At 36.7% G+C, this 20,539-nt stretch overlaps 2 protein-coding genes across 5 annotated transcripts in view; one reads left to right on the top strand and one right to left on the bottom strand.

The window, feature by feature from the left end:
- Nucleotides 1–20,539, bottom strand: part of LOC129721382 (zinc finger protein 250) — a 61,882-nt gene that overhangs the window by 12,636 nt on the left and 28,707 nt on the right. For all 4 annotated transcript variants that reach the window (XM_055673893.1, XM_055673894.1, XM_055673895.1 and 1 more), the window contains exon 3: nucleotides 52–569. In XM_055673893.1, the coding sequence (XP_055529868.1) occupies nucleotides 52–477 (426 nt within the window). In that variant the 5' untranslated portion in view covers nucleotides 478–569. The remainder of the gene's footprint in view (nucleotides 1–51; nucleotides 570–20,539) is intronic.
- Nucleotides 18,474–19,085, top strand: LOC129720217 (gametocyte-specific factor 1 homolog). The gene has a single exon (XM_055671666.1). It carries the CDS (start codon nucleotides 18,474–18,476, stop codon nucleotides 19,083–19,085), a length of 612 nt encoding a protein of 203 aa, XP_055527641.1.

Raw genomic sequence — 20,539 nt, 5'->3', positions numbered from 1 at the left:
AGAAGATTAAACATTTTGAAGTGCGAAAAACGAAAACAAATTCTATGTTACCTTCATGATTCGCTCGTCCAATTCTGCTCCGTTGTTTGGTGGGTAAGGACTTTTAGATGGGCTTTGTAATTGACCATTGGCTTGTTCACCCGGCTGTGGCTGCGATCTGCTTTCCTGGTGGTTCGGTGGACTGTTAGGTGTCTGTTGTGAAGATTGTTGTGTTTGTGGCTGTTGATGTGGAACTCCAGCGGAATTTGTGATATGATGTGAACCATTAGAGACGTGCTGCGTTTGAGCGTTTGGTAATGCTGGATAAATTTCGCTACCCCACTGACCTCCGATGGCAGCCGTTCGTTCGGTAGCTTCTTGTGAGTCCTTGTAGAGAACGTATGGAGTATCTTGTGAAATGCAGTACATAATTTGTCGCGGAACTTTAAGACCTGCAGCTAAGCAGGCTGCGAATGAAGCTGAGAAGTTGATTGCCATGCTGTCAATGTATGGTATACTCAGGATTAGCAACAAGGCATCGGGGAACTAGGCCAAAGTTGTTAATGATTCATAATTCGATCACGATTCATCTAGGAAGAAAAACAAAAAAACATTGTTTGAAAACTGTCCAATGTTTTTACTTGACTGATTTGATAATATTTCAGCGCAGTAGAAGAACGAAGTTTGCAAAGTGAGTAAACTAACCTTTTGAAAAAAAAAAACGTTATTGAGCAATGTCATTTCAAATCGCCTGGAAATACGCGAAAATTTAATCGACCAATTTTGATTTGAATGAAACTTTGCACACGTATTTGGCTTAGCAAACTGAGCATCATTTTTCACAGGTTTTTTTATTTTTTACACCCATGAGTTACATTCTAAAAGGGCGTATGCCTATAGAAAAACTGTCTGAGAATGAGTTGTAGCGAATCGAAAATGCATCTTAAAAAAATATACAATGTACAAAAAAATTTTTTTTGACCAAAAAAAAATTAAAATAAACATTAAATTTCAATTTAAAAAAAAGAGTTAATTTTTTTTTTAATTTTCGGGTTTTAACATATTGGACATAGATTACCAGCTATTCATTTAGTCACAACTATAAAGGAACGTTCTCCCAGATGGTCTCGAGGTAAGATGCTGGCCTAACAAGCCAGTCGTCGTAGGTTCGAGTCTCGGCTCGGGAGAGACTGTTAGTGTCAGTAGGACCGTAGCGCTAGTCCCGGAATTGTCCTGTACACTTAACAGTTGGCTGCGAAGTCTGTGTATAATAAACAGTAGGTCAGCTTCCGAATCGGAATGTAGCACCAAGGCTTTGCTTTTAAAGAAAAGCTCATGAGCTTTTCAAAGGAAAGCTCATGAGCTTTTTCTTAAATCATACCAAGCCTTTAACTGTTTGAGCATTAATGAAGCCTTTCAAACAGCAGGTAATCTATTCAACACACTCTCTCGATTCCTCTATTTAGCTCCCTCCCTCCCTATCTCTCTCTCTCTCACTCTCTCTCTCTCTCTCGCGTTGCAAATCTTCTGGTCGAGACAGGAGTTATGGAAAAGCTTAAATTATGTACATCAAGAATTGTTTCATCACCAATGCGCTGTGGACCGGCTTCATAGTGATGAGTGGGATGCGCCAACGCGTGATCGGTGCCAGCCGATCAGTGCGAGGATGTGTAAGTTGAGAATTACACGCAAAAATTCATGCTTTAATAAACAAATGCACACTGGGAAAAAATGAACCCAAATTCCCACTAATTAGAAGCCGTTGGGCTGGAAACCTGAAATATAGCATTTCTTATGTAAAATTGGCCAATAAATCGATTAATGATAGTTTCATCCTGTGCAGGGCACACGAAAAGGTCTGTTTTTCCAAAAATACGCAAAAATAGGGTTAACAGGGGCAAAATAAACCATTTTGCGTGCCCTGCACAAAATAAAACCATCACCAATCGATTTACTGATCAATTTCACATGAGAAATGTTATATTTCAGGTTACCAGTCCAGCGGCGATTATTTATTTCATTAACGCACAATGCTTGCTCCGATATGGCACAAAAAATATGTGAAATGCATAACGCAGTTGTACAATGAATCATACACAAAACTTGTGATATTTCGGTAAATTCCGGTCGAACGATCAGTTTTGGGGCGCTCGAAAAACCGTGGCTCTGGCGCCTGTAACGTAGAACCGAATGCTTATAAATAACACCAGAATCACAGTTGTATGCGAAATTTTTTGAGCAAATCTTATGATCTACTTGTTTAATTGTTAATCATCCAATGATGTTTTAAAATGACCGAATCTGGCTGCACTGATTTAACGATACTAGTCTGTCTGGGTCCGAATCTCAACGCCGACATAGGTGTCGATTGTTGTGGGGTGGCGTGATCCATTCACAACTAATCCAACTGGTTTAAATTTAACCCTAGTCGACACCGGGAGCTTTTCTGAGGTGAAAAATCTTTGGGATCGCGCCTTCCATCGCATGAGGAAGTAAAGCCGTTGGCGTCGCACATAGGCGTATTTGACTCAGAAAGTTGGCCAAGTCCGACATACAAAATACATGATTTCCATTATTTTGTATTGATTTCCGTTGAAACATACCGTCATGCTATCCCAGAATCCATCGGTGCCTAATCACATACACCAAACGGTTATATTCCAGAGTTATTCCACAGGTAATTGATCAGTTTGAAAAATACGTGCTATTGTTCGGGTGGCATGTAAAATTGAAAAATTTTATCAAATAGTTTTTTTTCTCTAACGGGACGTAATGTACAACATTAGGAGAATGTTTTGCAATATTTAAAACGTTAAATGCATAAAATAATCCCAGATTGTTTACGAAAAAAGTGATAGTTAGGGGGTTATATACCTTTTTAGTTAAAAAAAAACGAAAAAAAATTTATTGTATTATCTTCAAATACAATATCTTGAGAACATTTTCACAAATTTTCATAAAGATCTGAGCAATAGGAAGAAAGTTGGAGCGATTCGCAGTGCGCCACGCCACGGCCGCATAAGCTAAACTTGAAACTTTACACGCGATTATCTCGGAATAGTGTTTTCCGAAAAATGACTTTGCCGGGATCCTGATTGCGGGAAAACTACTGAACCGATTTCGTTCATCTTTTTTTAAATTTTCGTTATTTAATTCGCCGGTCCTTGAACGATCGCTTTTCGAAACATACAGTAACATTTTGCCGCAAAAAAAAATTTAATGCAATTTTTAACGCTCAAAACGTGCATTTTTTGGGAAAAACTTTCCCATTTGCACTGAAAACAAAATACTCATAAAAGCGATCGTTCAAGGACCCGGCACACTTCTAAACTAATGAAATAATATGAGTTTTTTGATTTCGGTTGACCCGCTGAGTCTCTATTAGGATCACCGCAAGCCTCTGCAAAAAAATAGCGTTTCGGGGAAACGGCCATTACTCCAATAATAATTGGTATATCTCAAAATCAAACGTATTTTTTGTTGTTGATAAACTGTACTTTTCGAGCGGGGGCCTAGTGTGGTTGGTAACGTCTCCGCCAACCACGCTCGACGCCTGGGTTCGTATCCCACCGCCGACATAGGTGTCGATGGTTGTGAGGTGGCGTGATCCACTCACAACCAACCCAACTTGTCTAGATTAAATCCTAGCCGACACCGGGAGATTTTCTGAGGCGAAAAATCTCTGGGATCACGCCTTCCATCGCATGAGGAAGTAAAGCCGTTGGCGCCGGTCCGTTAATAAACGGGTCGTGAGTTAGGGTCCTGGGTGTGGAGTCGCCTCCCTGGGCGTCGGTGATTGGCCACAACAGTGGCGGAACTAGACCGACGGAAAATAAGCGAGAAAAAGAAAAAAAAAACTGTACTTTTAGAAAAATACCCCTTTGATGCAATGAAAATGGTGCTATGCACTTAAAAATAGATTCAAACTTCCCTCATTTTTCTCGACCAAAAAGGTATATAACCCCTTAAAGCCGACCGCGAAAAATCTACTATATAAAATGGAATTCCGTAACGCTTGATCTTATTGATATTATTCCCTCAGTCTCTGAGCTGTACAGTACATTTTGAATCGTTCTAAATCAAAAATAATAAGCGGTGACATGTAGGTTTTTTAACATGAAAATGTTCGCTGATGTTCAGGAAAGACATTTGAGAAAAAATAATAGGTATCCAATTACTAAAACTTGAAATATTATTCACAAAACTACGTAAAACATGCAAAAATATGACTTTCTGTGCTAAATTTGCCTCTGAATCAAAATTCAAAGCGATGACATATGATTCTTTTTTCACTAAAATGTTTGTTAATGTTCAGGAAAGACATTTGAGGAAAAATAATTAGTATCTGATATCTGATCACTAAAACTTGAGATATTATACACAAAACTACGTAAAACATGCAAAATAATGACTTTTTATACTTAATTCGTCTCCAAAACAAAATTCAAAGCGATGACATGTGATTCTTTTTTCATTAAAATATTCGTTGATGTTTGAGAAAGACATTTGAGAAAAAACATTAGGTATCTAATTACTAAAACTTGAAATATTATTCACGAAACTACGTAAAACATGCAAAATTATGACTTTATGTGCTAAATTTGCCATTAAATCGAAATTCAAAGCGATGACATATGATTCTTTTGTCACTAAAATGTTTGTTAATGTTCAGGAAAGACATTTGAGGAGAAAATAATTAGTATCTGATCACTAAAACTTGAGACATTATTCACAAAACTACGTAAAACATGCAAAATAATGACATTTTATAATTAATTCGTCTACAAATCAAAATTCAAAGCGATGACATGTGATTCTTTTTTCATTAAAATATTCGTTGATGTTTAAGAAAGACATTTGAAAAAAACAACAGGTATCTGATTACTTATAATCGAGATATTATCCACAAAACTACGTGGAACATGCAAAATCATGAATTTTATGCTGAAATTGCCTCTAAATCAAAACTCGATGATAAATCAAAACACGTGATTTTTTTTCAATAAAATGTTCGTTGTTATTCAGGAATGACATTCGAGAAGAAATAATAGTTATCTGATAACTGAAAATAGAGATATTATTCACAAAACTAAGTAAAACATGCAATATCATGAATATTTTGGCTCAATTTGTCTCTAAATCCAAATTTAAAGCTATGATATATGATTTTTTTCTATTGAAACGTTGATTTGGTGCGAGTCGGAAGTCGATTGTATGTCGGCAAATTGTCGTGTTAGTGAAATGTTGGTGTGTAGTAACGATCCTACCGGTGTTTAATCCTCCTTATGTTAGTCCGTGCGACGCAGTGCGAGTCGATACCACGGTTCAAAGCAAAAGCGGTAATTTGAAGATAAGTATCGGTGGTGATGTTGGTGATATTTTGTGTAAACATTATTGGAGAGCTGGTTTTTTACGTACAACTTGATGTTACAAATATAAATACCAGGCGATTATTATGGGTCTCTGTGTTGATCGCCTGCGGTAGTTGAGTTGTTGGTAGGATGCCTAATATGTTGCTCAAAGTTTGTTTAGTTTACGAAACAGGCGAAGTCGAAATGTTGTGTTATGGAGTTGTGCTTTTTTGATTTTTCGAGCTTTTGAGCAGATGTTTTATATATTTATATACTATGTCCTGATTATGACTAGTTTGGTATTAAAGCACCAAATTTGCGTTTATATTCTGGCGTCGTGCACATAGAATCGCGGTGATGGACAAGGAGAAAGTACTTTGTGAGCAAATTTAATGGTTTATGTTAAAACACAAAAAATGTGCTATTTTGGCGGAGTTTTACCTGAGCGGCCTCATTTTTGTTTGACTAGGAGAGGTTTGTTTTCGGATCTTGAATAGATTTTTTATATCTTTGGCTGAAATAATTAAATAAATTGAAAAATTATTCAATAAAAAAGCTAGTTTCCTAGAATCCTATGTTGTTATTATATTTTTACGATTCAAATAACTAAAACTTAGACATAGTTGTGTAGGTATTTTGTCAAGCTTCATTTCATGATTTTTAGGTTTTTAAGCAGATATTGATTTTTAAGTGACTGTTTAGTTTGACTTTCGATGATTGTTTAGTCAGCCTGAAATAATCATGATTGGTTTGTCTTGCAAATATTTTTAAGACATTTGATTATTATGTGCATCTACACCTGATGTTTGCACTTAATGTTTTAGATGCACCAAGCTTTGCCATTTTTCTATCTTTCCAAGTGCATCACATCCATTATAAGGTAATGAATAACTCAACTTAGTAATGAGCCAACATAACGCATAGTATACCTCGAATCCGTCATCTACCGCGGTTTTGCACGGTCAGGCTTCAAGTAGGGTTCTATCAGCCAAACATGTTCTCACCTTGAGAGCAATGATGTGGTTTGTGGAAGCTGGGAGTATGGTGCAGTGATAATACATGTAATCTTATGTTTCACTTTTTCGATTTTTCTAGCTTTTGGGCTGTTTATGTTTTGTATACTATGTTCCAACAAGGACTAGGTCGGCATTTTGTTAACAAACTTGAGACTATATATTGGTCAATATTGAAATTTGCATTTTTAAATTATTTGTATGGCTTTGTATGCATGAAACTTTGCCAATTTTTCTATTTAATAGGCAACATTCGCATCGACAACTAAGAGAGAATCGGCGTGAAATGTCGTGTCCCCGAGTGTCTGCGTCGGTAGGAGGAAATAGAGAGGTCCTGCATAGTGCTTCGATGTAAACCGCGTTTTCGGCTCGGAAAAATTTTACTTATATGAACGTTTTCGGAATATAATGATTTCGACTGGTATACCCAGATACTTGTTCATGTCTCACTGTGACTGTTTAACCGAAGATTTGGTCCGGCCAATAAATATCGCGATTAACGAAAACGCGATGTATACCTTCCAAAGAATCGCGTCGGCCGACGTGCATTCGTTTCTTTGAAAGTATTCGGGATTGACAAATAGCTGATTGGCTACATCGCGTGCGTAGTACGAAGAGGATCGCGACGTTTGTCAAGAAAAATAGTCATGATTAGTTTTCGTGATAAGCGCGCAACATTGTTATATTCTGTTTTTCAGGTGTGTTTTTCGCGGGATCCTATCGTTTTTTTAGAGCAGACAAAGTGTGAACGAGAAACGTCGTTGATTGATCTGTTAGGAAGATAATGTCCGGTTGACCGAACGCCTAGAGACTCCGCGTCGATATCTTCATGAGGTCGATAGGTCAACAACGCGCAATTGATTTCGGTGTAAAGAGGATCACCTTACGAGGAGATATCATATCATTTGAATTGTTCCAATTTGATCAAAGGTCCAGTACTCTTGCGTACGATTTATTGTTGCGGTGTTACATTGTCAAACTTGATAGGTTCGAATCGCATTATGAATACCGGGGCGGATATAATGAGCCTGTTCGCGCGATACTTGTTCTAAAGAACCCGACACTCGAAACCAGCGCATCGTTTACCAAAACGAACCCTGCTGTGTACCTTGCCCTTTTTCCAACATCCCAGTGATTTCTCGTGGAAGTGCAGAGGTGTTCTCGGCTTCCAATAAGCGAGTATCGCGTCAACATTTTCCTATACCAATTCCTTCTTTGACCTGCATTCGGACGCGGCCGGCGCTGGTATTGCCTATTATGAAGATTAAGGTCACCAGTTTTTACACATTGAGGATGCATGTTGGTCCCAAGCATCATCTTTTGGTTCTCTGTGTAATTACAGCTGATCTGGCAATAACGGAGTAGCAACCGCGGGCGGTCAATCATGCTCATGCTCATGCTCATGAAACGTTGATTTGGTGCGAGTCGAGCAGAAAAAAATTACATTTCTGATGTTTTCGTAGTTTTGTGAATAGTAACACATTATGGGATTCGAAATACTTTTTTACTTTTACCAAAACTAGATTTTGGGACATTTGGCTGGAAGAAAGGCCGCATTTCATTGGTTTAATCTTTTTTTTAAATTTCCACGTAGTTATGTGGATTAAAACGTTAACTTCTTCTCAGACGTGTTCCTTGGACACCAACAAACATTTTCGTTATAAAAATTTACATGTTATCTCTTTGAATATGATTATAGAAGATAATTAAGCATGATTGGTCACGCTAAAAAGAGGTTTTACTGTGAACGTTTGACGAATATCCGGTTATCACCCGAGTGTGGTATATGCGGAACCCCACATAACATTTTCCAAAATAACGACTTCTGATTTCAGGAAAATAATCAAAGCGGTATTTGGCCAACCATTTCAATACTTCCGAAACTTCCGAACTCCATACGTCGTTTTGATGATGATGGTCCCACCTCATACCCCTACATCGGTTTGAGCTGGTCGATTTATCTATGAAAGATATTATTTAGAGACATACAATGTAACCAGTAGGCAAACAAATAACGGACTGGTTATTAATACAGACATAGTAACCCTTCAAAAGAATACCAATAATTTGAAAATAAAAAAAGCGATTTTCCAATAACATCATTGATCCAAGGCTCATCCAAAACATTTCCAACCCGAAAATTATCTGGATTTGGTTAGGAATCGAACCTAACATTTAGGAGCTTTAACTAATCAGAATTGGTTCTGGATAACGATCCAGAACTACGAGAGAGATCCTATGATACTATAGTTCTCGATAACGAGCTTTACAGTCCACAGGCAAACCCAAGCCTTTTCAGTTTTTTCTCCCAACCCTTTGTTATAAATCGTGAAAACAGATAAATATTAAAAATCTTGGTAAAGATATATATATATATATATACTATTACAAACCAAAAAGCAACTTATCAACCCGATATGCCTTTTGTTTCAATTTCAGGGGTTTAACCCTGATGTACTCAGTATCCAGATTGTCTATGTCAGTCTACGCGCGCGTGGCTCAAACATGTGTAGTCAACTCATTTTTTTAACTCTACTATTTAATATTATTAGCTATATTCAAACAAAAATCCATCATCATCAATGAACATAATAACTTAGTGTACCAGATAAATTTAAAAAAAAACTTAAATATTACAATCTTCTCCATGATTTACAAAAAGTTCGTTGAAATCTGTCTACAAAACAGATTTTATGTGTGAAATACAAAGCCTTTTAAACTCCCCATTGTTGCTGCACGTTTCACTTGTCTGGGCATCGAATTGAAAAAGTTAGTTCCTTTGTACAACAGAGAGTTCTGTGATCTACTAAATAAAAAGTGTGGTGTTCTAGCGTCCTCCGCGTTTCTAGTGTTGTACCTATGAAAATCACTTCCTCTATCAATTCGATCACACAAATATCGAGGCAGCATATTATTAAAAATTTTATAAAGAAACACCATTGTCAAAAAATATACTCGTTGCTTCACAGAAAGCCATTGCAACGCGTCCAGCATGAAACTTGAGGAAGTGTATCTATTACATCTTAATATTAATCGCATTACTTTATTTTGTAACCGCTGTAATCTTAATATTTGTGTATTATTTGCAAGGAATAAGATGGATGAGCAAAAGTCTATATGTGGTGAAATGATTGACTTATACAACAAAATTTTACTACTAACAGTCAATTCATTTTTCAAACGACACAGAATACCGTATTTTTTAGCCATTTTTCTGATGACGTTGTCAATGTGAGACTTAAAAGTTAACTTGTCATCAATGATTACTCCAAGATATTTTACTTCATTCACGCGATCAATCGTCTCACCCTTAATTGCAATATTTACGTCTGGTCTGGAGTTGGCCGAAGAAATAATCAAATATTTTGTTTTGCTAATGTTTAGTTTAAGTTTTTTTAAATTTAACCAATTCGCCAGATAATGTAAATCTTGGTTTAATAGTGTTTCAACATCATTTGGGTTTTTAGCCGCAATGAACAGAACAGTGTCATCGGCAAATAAATTTACATCGCAAAACCGTAAAACTCGCTTCATGTCATTAATATAAATTATAAACAAAATGGGCCCTAAAACACTTCCTTGCGGTACACCCAGTGTATTAGCAATGGAAACTGATTCAGAATCATAAAAACGAGTCTTCTGAGTTCTAGCACACAAATAGCTTTCAAACCATTTGTATGCTGTCCCTACGATACCAAAGCGCTTCAATGTTCGCAACAATAAGGGCCTAGAAATTGTTTCAAAAGCGCGTTTTAGATCCAAAAACACCGCAAAAATAGTTTCTTTAGCCTCGATTTTCTCTTTCCATTTTGCTAACACCAAGTTCAATGCAGACTCACAAGAGTGTCCCTCTCGATAACCTGATTGTTCTGGGATTCGCAAATTATTACTGTTCAAATAATGCATTAGCTGGCCTTTAACAATTAGCTCCAAAATTTTCTCTAATGTGTGCAGTATATTAATGGGGCGGAACTCTTCGGCTTTATCCGTCCCAGTAATTTTGGGGATAGGAACCACAAGAGATTCCTTCCAAACTTCAGGCACGTGCCCTGTTTGTAAAGATTCATTGACAAGGTCCAGCAGGTCGTGTCCAATTACATGAAAGCAATCTTGTATTACTTTTGCGTTGACATTGTCGATACCAGCCGATCTCTTCAAAGAGAAACAAATATCTTTAAACTCTGCAAAAGTAATAGGATGAAAACCATCAAATCTACAGTTATTATGGATCGGCTGTATTATCTCGTCAGGTTCATTGACCACATCAATACTTTGATTGATCGATTGAACACTTTCAACGAAATAACTGTTAAATTTATTTGCAATAACTCGCGCGGAGTTTTCCTCAATACCATTAAAAGTTATGGGCTGTGATAATGTATTATTACTTTTCATTAATTTTTTTAAAGTTTTCCATAACTCTTTGCTGTTATTTTGATGTTGATCGATCTTCCGTTGTATATATGCACATCTAACCTTTTTCAAGGTGCGTGAATATATGTTTCGCGCCTCGGTGTACCTGTTCCAATCATCGTTATCATTACTTCTACAAAAAATTTTATAACATTTATCTCTTTTACGTTTTAAACGCACAAGATCTAAAGAGTACCTGCTGTTCGAATTTTGTAACTCAACAAATTTTTCAAAAACTAAATTCTTGGTACACTCTTCCAGCGTATTGGTTAGAACAGCTGCTTTATTGTCCAAATTTCCAGTTATTGGATGAAAATTCAAACTTCTTGAAACAAGCTGAGACATTGCTTGTTTCGAATAACTATTCCAGCACTTTATTTTTACTTTATCCTCTCGGTTTTGATCGTTTTCAATTGAAATACAAATTGTCTCATGATCTGTTATTTTATAATCGGCCTCTGTAATGGAATGAACATTATCAAAATTTTAGAACACATGATCAATCAAGGTACGAGAGTGTCTGGAAATTCTTGTAAATTGAAAAACTGTTTGTCTTAAATTGAAAAAACCTACTAATTGCTTTAATTGATTCGAATTCGATTCACCAAGCCAATCAATATTGAAATCACCAGCAATTACGTTTAATTTATTCAAATCAACAAAATTTTCCCACCAGTTATCTAAAATTTCCAAAAAACGCTGGTCACTTGAACTGGGGGAATGGTAGACTATTCCAAAATTTCCCATCGTCATGCCTCTCTAAACTGATATTCCCAGAAACCAATTGTTTTCAACAGATTCGTTTGAAAGAATGTTGAACTTGACTGATTCCTTGGCGTAAATAGCAACCCCACCAGTATGTCTGGAATGTGAAAGGCAAAAAGCAACTTTATAACCCGGAATGCTATATTGATCAAATGCATCAGCTTCCACTATGTGAGTTTCAGCCAGCAATACTAACATTGGTCGTTTTGTTTCCACAAGATGCCGCAAAGCAACATAATTTGTGGATAAACCAGCAATATTAAGATAAACTATTTCTAATTTCCTCTCACATTGCATTTTCTTCAGCTGCTATTTACTTGACAACATGTTGCTTTTCCTTTTTTCAAACAGTCTCCGAAAAACTGGACACTGCGAACTTGATGCTGGATGTTTCGCGTCCAAATTCATTTTTAACTCATTTTTATGTTTTAAACAATTTACGCAATTATAATCAGTAGAAGCGCATTCCGATTTTTTGTGCTTTTCACTGCACTTAGAGCATGTCTCAGGATTAACACACTCTGTGCTTCTATGACCAAATTCGCCACATTTAAAGCAACGCAATACATTTATGGCTTCTGGTACAAAACACTTGTCCCACCCAATGCTTACTTTTCCAGCATTCATTAGGCAGTTATAAGTGTCTTGATCAACTTCGATTATCACATTAAACTTGTTATATTTGAAGCGTGAATTTTCATACTCGGCAATAACCTTTACTACTTTAAAGCCGATGCTATCATTTTGACTTTTTAACAAGTCTATGAATTCATCGGAGGAATATCGATCACTCATTCCCACAATTTTCAACTTAGGCTTCGGGATTGTGGGAATAACAGCATTATATCGTTCACCTAGATTGCTTTCAATGTCTTTTTTAACAACCTCAACATTATCCCCTACTGCACACTCTGCAATTATCGAGCCATTCTTACCGTTTCTAAAATTCCTAATTTTGTAGATTTTTGGATCTAAAGTTTTTTTCAAAAAACATCTATTAACTTCACTAGATTGAGAAGTCTCGACCGGTTTGATCACAATGACCGGCCGAGCCTTACGGTTTTCTTTTTTCTGTAATTTATTTGACATACTGCCAGTCGAACCCGCTAAAATATTCGCGTATGTTGGTATACTATTCGAAAAAACCTCGTCATCACGTACTATTAACATCTTTTTACTGGGGTTAGAGTCCGATTCAGAGTGAACCGTTCTCTCATCTCGACTCCTTTTTCTGTTCATTGGACCATTATTTCTATCGCGATCGGTATTTAAGACTATATGGTTTTTGAAATCATCTAGCTTTCTAGCAACACTGGTCTCAATGTTTGCCAGACTCTCACGAAGAGAATCGCTGACAGATTTCAAAATAGTCTCGATCGCGTTAGAAACAGCAACATTTATCTGGGTTTCAATTTTGTTTTGATTATTCGTGAGCGACTGGGAGACAGATGATAAGGCATCTCTCATCTTTGTCAACTCACTCAAAACATCATCTTTCCCACCGTCATCACAGGCTGATAAACACGAAACACATTTAAACACAATATTCTCATTATCATTAACGACTTTCGCTGCTATTTTCGTAAGGGGCGTGCAAACTCTGTGATACTGAGATTTGCATTTACCAACGCAAATAACTGGATCGTCGCTAATGCGAATTATATTACCACATTTGCCACAATCCATCTTCCCGCTGCAAACAAGCCGAAGCTGCTGCAGACAAATACGCTGGACTCGTCCAGCAGCAACGGAGGGTAAAGGCAAATGAACAATGAAAAAAAAACACAACAATGAAATTTCAATCAGCAGCCGTAGCGTCTATATAACATAGATGCGTTGGTCGGCGCTGGTATAAAATAAATCGGTAAAAAACAGAATAAATTAAAAGCATGCAAAGATACTTCTACTTATCCGTTAAATTATCCAATTTTGCCGTCGGATCACTAGCACTAGATCACCTAAAGCACTTGATTTCACACAAAAAAAGCTTTTATATATGAAAACTAGTGGTACACAAGCAACCATGCTCACCGTCATCAACAACTCGACTGAAATCCGAAATGGCGACTTCCAGTTTCTCTAAAACATCCCCAAATCACAAAATACAATCCAATATGGGTATTTCCGATCTATGCGTTCTCAGAATGTTAAAGTACTTAAAGGGATGATGGACGTATAAGATGTGAAATATTTTTAAAGTGAGTTGTGCTAATAATGCAATGAATTATAAAAAATGTTTCCTAATTTTGAAACTTTTGATCCCGAGCATCGCCGGGAACGTTCAACTAGTTCATAATATTGTAAAATTAATTCTATGATTTAGTAACCTTCCGGGCAAGTCCCGTCAACACTTTATTTATTAACAGAAAGGTCAAAGAGTACTTAATATATACGGAAAGAAAAATATTCCTCCTGGTTCCTCTTTTTTATTTTATTGACATTTTGATATATGAAGATTTATATGGAAATTGTTGAAACTTTGTCATAGATCATGTGTAAAAAGACAATAAAAATGCAGTAAGCGAATTCAAAGTAATTGTCATATCATTGGATCATTGTGTGTCATGACGTGACGTACTTCTCCTGGTAGGGGTCATTAATGTGAGACAAAACGTGAAAATGAATTTTGTTCAAAATTTGCGTGACGTACTTAATGGATGTCACCTTGTTTTGTACTTTCTCTAGTTTTATTGGTTGATTATACGAAAATAACACGTTTTCGGTGTAAATAGATCCAATTACTACCAAAATAGAGCGAATTGGACTTTTGGCCAGCTTTTTGGTTCAAATACTCCTATGTGCGTCGGTGTTTTTTCTACAAGAGCCGACAGTCGTTCTACATTTACGACCGAAACTCTAGTGAAGCAAATCAAATAAAAGTGTTGACCGTTTACAAGCCTGTCAAGAAGTACCTTCTTACCCCGCAAAGACATCCGCAAAGCCAGGTGTAGATCACCTGACTTACAAGTTGAAAATTAACCACGTCCTAATCGACGGTAGGTTCTTCTGTGACATCATCAAAGTTCGCACCTAGCGCAGTGCGAATATAGATTAGGCCTCTTTATAGTGCGCTCAAAACTCTCGACCGTGCTCGAAACGCGTCGAAGTCGCTCGTCGGAAACTAACATCGAGCAACTTCGGGACACCGAAGGTGCACAGGAGTGCGCGCAGCAGCTTGCAGCAGTACTACCAACGGAAGAGCAGTTTGGCGCAGCTACTCTTGAAGATGGTTGAAGTGACACTCAATCAGCCATATGTAGTACTGCTGTAGCGGTACTGAGTACAATGGCTTCGAACAGAAGAAGTGACAGGTTCCACAAACGTTCCTAAACAACCATTCGACCCCATTGTATTCAATATACAGAACTCAACGAATCTGTCTCAAGGTCGTTCAAACGAAGATGTCTTTGGGATTTTAAGTTCTTTGGTGTACACACCCTCCCAGCTGGTCTCGAGGTACGATGCTGGCCTAACAAGCCAGTCGTCGTAGGTTCGAGTCTCGGCTCGGGAGAGACTGTTAGTGTCAGTAGGATCGTAGCGCTAGCCCCGCAATTGTCCTGTATACTTTACAGTTGGCTGCGAAGTCTGTGTATAATAAAACAGAAGGTCGAGTTCCGAATCGGAATGTAGCACCAAGGCTTTGCTTTTGGTGTACACAAATACCTGGAGAGCAATGAACTGCAAATAGTTGATTGGTAGAATCAAGAGATGCGATTGAAAATCCCTCGTGGAGGCCGTACAACGTTTTTGTTTCGACAAAAAGTTTTGTTGAAAAGTCGGTTACGGACCTTTTTTAAATGATCATTTTTCGTTGATAATGAATGCATCTTCGTGAGAAAAACTGTCACAACTTCCTTGACCCCCCACTTCATTACGTCATGTTTATATGTTTTAGCTAGAAAAGGCATTTAATCCTTAGTCTAAGGATTCTGTTGATGAAGTCGCATATCGACGACATAGAAAGCCGAGGCAGTAACTGCAGCATTATTGCTGATTTCTGAAAGACCATCCACACTCAGTTCCTCTTCTTCAATCAATTCGCAGCCCAAATCTTCTCCACAAGTTAGTAAGATTAGGAGAGACTAAAAAATGAATGAAATTGCGCTGTCATTCTTAAACAAGCATGCACGGTAAAACAGAATTAACAAACATTATACTTTTTGACAGAAAAAAAATGTCATTTATTTTATCTTGAGCAAATCTTAAACAAAAAAGGGATCGTAAAACTACGAATGAATGATGCAAGTATCATGAATAACTCTAAGTTGAACTCTGTGGTATGGGTATGTGTCTTCTTTATTTTCTTTTCTGAGTTGAAATGTGAGGTCACACTCAAGCTAACACAACCCCCCCCCCTCCCCTATATGTCACAAAATGTCACAATAATCGAAACCCCCTCTCCCACTAAATGCATGACATCATTAATGGATGGACCCTTACCGTAAATTTCCTTGTCTTTTACCAGTCTTGTGCACACAGACTACTCTGTTCCGAAACGATTCGAGGATTCCAGTGAAATATGAGCCGTTGCGGAACAGAGTGGTCTATGTGCCATCGAGCAAATTTGTCAGGAGAAGCAATTTTCGAAAAATCTCTGAATAGAATTCTGTTCAACGGATTCTTTCAAACAAAATGTTCTAATATAAAGGTTATGAAGTGGTTCAACATGTGAATACATAAAATTACCATTTTTTTTTGGCGAAATAAGTTAATTTACCATACCAATGTACATAGACCACTCTGACTTCATATATATTTTACTGGAATCCTCGTATCGTTCCTGAACAGAGTGGTCTATGTACATAATCATAAATAAAAATGACGTTAACTCGTACAAAATGGCTAGTGTCACGTGTTATATGATGTACATGTCATGTCACATGTAACATGTGACGTGTAATATTACATGTAACACAAAATGTTACATATTACATGATATTTGACATGTTACATTTTTCGTGTTACATTACGTGTAACATGTTACAAACCACGTGTAACATGTTACAGAACAAGTGACAAGTTACATATCACATGTAAAATGTTCAATGTCACATGTTACATGATGGTATTACCTCGGTTTATGTACATAGACCACTCTGTTCCGAAACAGAATGGCCATTCTGTTTCGGACGAAATTTCAACATGGTATAAATCAGCTTTAAAGTTCGATTTTTCGAAATTTTTCTAGTCTCCTAACTTCAGTTTTTTGAGTACATGCGGATTATGTAAAAAACTCATTTTTAAAAAAAATGGTCTTTAGACCACTCTGTTCCGCAACGGCTCATATATATAATGTCAGAGTGGTCTACATTGGTAAGATAAAATCAATGATTTGTATTCCAATGTTAAACCACTTCATAACCTTTATTGTATTAAAACAATTTGTTTGAAAGAATCCGTTGAACAGAATTTTATTCAGAGATTTTTCGAAAATTGCTTCTCCTGAAAAATTTGTTCGATGGCACATAGACCACTCTGTTCCGCAACGGCTCATAAGTGTGTCTGTGGCAAGTGAGAGTTCTTCTATTGATTGGGCATAAATGTGGTTCATCAAGTGTCAATTTGAAAATTGTATGTTGCATGTATTTTTAATGCTTGTAGTGTGTATTTTAATGCGGCAGAGCCCCAAATTGAAATTATTTTATAACATTCATACCAGATTGTTCCGCAGAAAAAACGATCAAAATATATTTGAAAATAAACGAATAATTCAACGAAGAAAGATTCGATATTTTGTTTATGTGTTGCAATAGCTTTTGAAATAACGCCATTTGATCTCATGATAGCTTCTTCCGAAAAATGTTGAACCGACTTGGCTGGCAGAGGAAAATTCCGAGGTTGAAACATTTATCAAGCTACCAAACCACATAAAATTTCAATGTTGAAATATTTATAAAGCTATCTAAGTACCAATGGTAATTTACCATCATTCGGATATCAGTAGAAATTGGCACATCATGGTATCTACATATGGATATCTGTAGTGATCCGCGTTTTTTCTGTATAGTATTAAGTCTTACAATTTACGATCGCCCACACGCCCCTTTGGATTGACTGCATCGACAAATGAACATCTGAGCGCCGTCGCTTTTCGTCAACAAAGTGCATTGACAAATTTTGCATTTATGTGCCATTCGTGTAAAAGTGCAATTTAACGTCTTCCACTCAAAACTGACAACAGCGTGAAGTATACAGGCGGCTCCCTTGTACACTTCGGAATGGCTTAATTTAATCCTTTTTGGGAAAGATAAATGGAAACCTCATTCAAACTACTGATAGTCTTTATTGTCGTAATATCCATCAATACATGTCTTTTTATGGTTTCGTGCACACGCAAAGGCTGACCTGTGGAACTTCAGCAAATGAATTCTGTCCCAATGTTGCAATGTAGAAATCCGGCAAAAAAATAAGTTCAATTTGAGGCTGGGTGCGTCAAAACATGGGTTAGATGAGATGTTTAGTTTTCATTTGATGTCCAATTTTTATCAGTGTCGCTTTAAGATGCTACGCAATATGGAATCGCGGTAGATAATTTAGAATGGTGTTAACAGGACTTTCCAAAACCTTATTAATAGTACATGTAAACATAAAAACAGAAAATCGCTGCAAATGTTAGTAAAAGACCAGATGGTTGGACAGGTGTCGTAAAAATGTTGTAATCTATCAGATTCAATTCATCTTTGAAAAATAATTTAGTAGTTTTCGCAAAAATATATTTCATTTGTAGTTATAATAACAGAAGTCGAAAATTTTATAACTTCTCTACAAAAATATTGAAACATAGCTGTATTAGCTTACCTAATGTACAGTGAACTGAAAAACTACCCATTTATTTTATACCCTCACGAAATATGTGCGACAGATCTGGTTTACCTATTACATACTATAAAAAATCGAGTTCTTGACTTAGTGTTACTTTGTTAAAGCCAAGTGAAATTCAAATATAGTCGATATGCCAGGATTAGTAGAACTGGTAGAGTGCCCATACAATCGATCTCATCGGATCATGCCGCAATCCATGCCGAAGCATTTGTTCAAATGTCGAAAAAATTATCCTAAAGTGAAGTTGGTAAGTTGTCCTTTCAATACGGCTCATAGAATTTCATCTCTGGAGATCAAACTTCATACGGAGCACTGCACTGATCGTGGCACATTTGAGTTGTATAAGTACTGCGTTTCTAGCCTACCCTCTAAACAAGCTAGTCAGTATCAAGACCAACTTCCAAGCTTGCAACTAGTGCATGATAGTGAACCGAGCATCCCTGTTCCAGAATTGATCTATCACAACGATCTTCCGAGCAATGAAACTGGCAAAACCTTGATGGATGACGACGAATGCTGGGATGACAGCAATGTATTAGCATACAATCCACAAGAATACTGCAAAAATGCGAAGGTAATTCGAAAAGCTACACTATTGAAACCATCAGAAAAACGGGAGTTCTATCGCAAAGAACATATACGTCTGAAACAGCTCAATAAACAGACATTAAACACTGAAGATGTGAACAACGGTTTAGATTACGTAACAAATTTATTATCTAGAAAGTTGACGATGATTTGAAGTGATTTGTCGTAATTGTACAGCTTTTAACTGTAATTCTATTGTAGGTATAATTTTGGAGTGAGGTCAAATATTTACGAAATAAAAGGTTTCGATATAAATAGTTCGTCTTATTTGTTCGTGATCGAAACATTTACTGCTGAGAGTAAAACCACGGCTGTTATTGTGTAATAATATATCATTGTTATTGTGTGATAACCATAGCCCAAATTCAAATCGTAGTACTCTTCATTTTCTTCTTCTTATCACGAACTAGAGTCGATCACATTTGAGCAATACCGCTTTTTGAAATTCGATGGTCAAAATTATTCATAATACATTTTATTGGTACCTTAGTGTACACCTTCTCTGTTTCCGAAATTTTCAAAAAATATATCTTTTATATGTAAAAACTGATTACATTAACACTTGAACTTTGAAAAAAAAAAATACAATTGTTACGACAGTTATTTTATGCTACAAATAATACTTTTTTGGCAATTAACAGCGCAATATTAGCAAATATTCATAACTAAAATAGCCAGCTTAGAGGTCCGTTTGAACAATATACGACCTGAAGTCCAAATAATTCTACTACGCATGTCTGCGCAGATCTGCACATTTTTTGAAAAAGTCTGCGAAATTAAAAAAAATGCAAATTTATCGTGATCTGCCCACGACGGATTTTAAAAATTATATAATTATATTTTGGAGGCAAATCTGCATATCTTTTATCCCTACTTGAGAGACAGCCCATTCTTTTGATTTTGTTCAAATCAGGGGCGTGAAATATCCGATATGAAAGTGTGTCGTTATTTTCACATTTTAATACATAATGGTTTAGCTAAAAGCTCGATCATATAATAAAAAGTACTTTATGTGAAGAACATACCATAGTACTGAACTGATAACTTCATTTTGTTCAATTTTTGTCCAGAGTCTAGCTTTTCTCAAGTTATTAGGCAGCATCCATAAATTACGTAACGCTCATGAGGGGGAGGGAGAGTATGCTTGAGCGTTACAATTTGTTACATAGGGAAGGGGGGGGTAAGATCAGCGTTACGTAATAAAAAATCTCTGGAGAGACTCTCCAAAAATGAGCATTTTTATCCAGCAAATTTTTCTACAGCGTTACGTTATTTTTGGGGGGGGGGGGGGGGTAGGTGTTGGTGTTACGCGATCCCAAGAAGCAAAATTTGTTTCGATTATGAACTCTGTACATCACAGCAACAAATTCTTATGCGAAACTAAGTTGCAGCTACATCTCAGCAACGAAGATGCATTGTAGCAGCAACTAGGGCGCAATAGCAACTACATACTTGGCGTTGTGAAAGGATTGTCAAATGCCAAATGGTTCGAATGGAAAAAGATTGTCTGTACAGCGATTTATCTATGATTATTTCCAGAAATTTGATGTGGATTCAACTCCAGTTATCAGTTTCTATTCAATTTTCTCGTTTTTACTATCTACGTTA

The sequence above is a fragment of the Wyeomyia smithii genome, chromosome 2, assembly GCF_029784165.1.
Source record: "Wyeomyia smithii strain HCP4-BCI-WySm-NY-G18 chromosome 2, ASM2978416v1, whole genome shotgun sequence".
NCBI lineage: Eukaryota > Metazoa > Arthropoda > Insecta > Diptera > Culicidae > Wyeomyia > Wyeomyia smithii.
This window is presented reverse-complemented; position numbering and strand designations above follow the sequence as displayed.

What these genes read in the sequence shown, in the direction of transcription:
- LOC129720217 (XM_055671666.1), top strand. Translation starts at nt 18,474, where the DNA reads ATGCCAGGATTAGTAGAACTGGTAGAGTGCCCATACAATCGATCTCAT.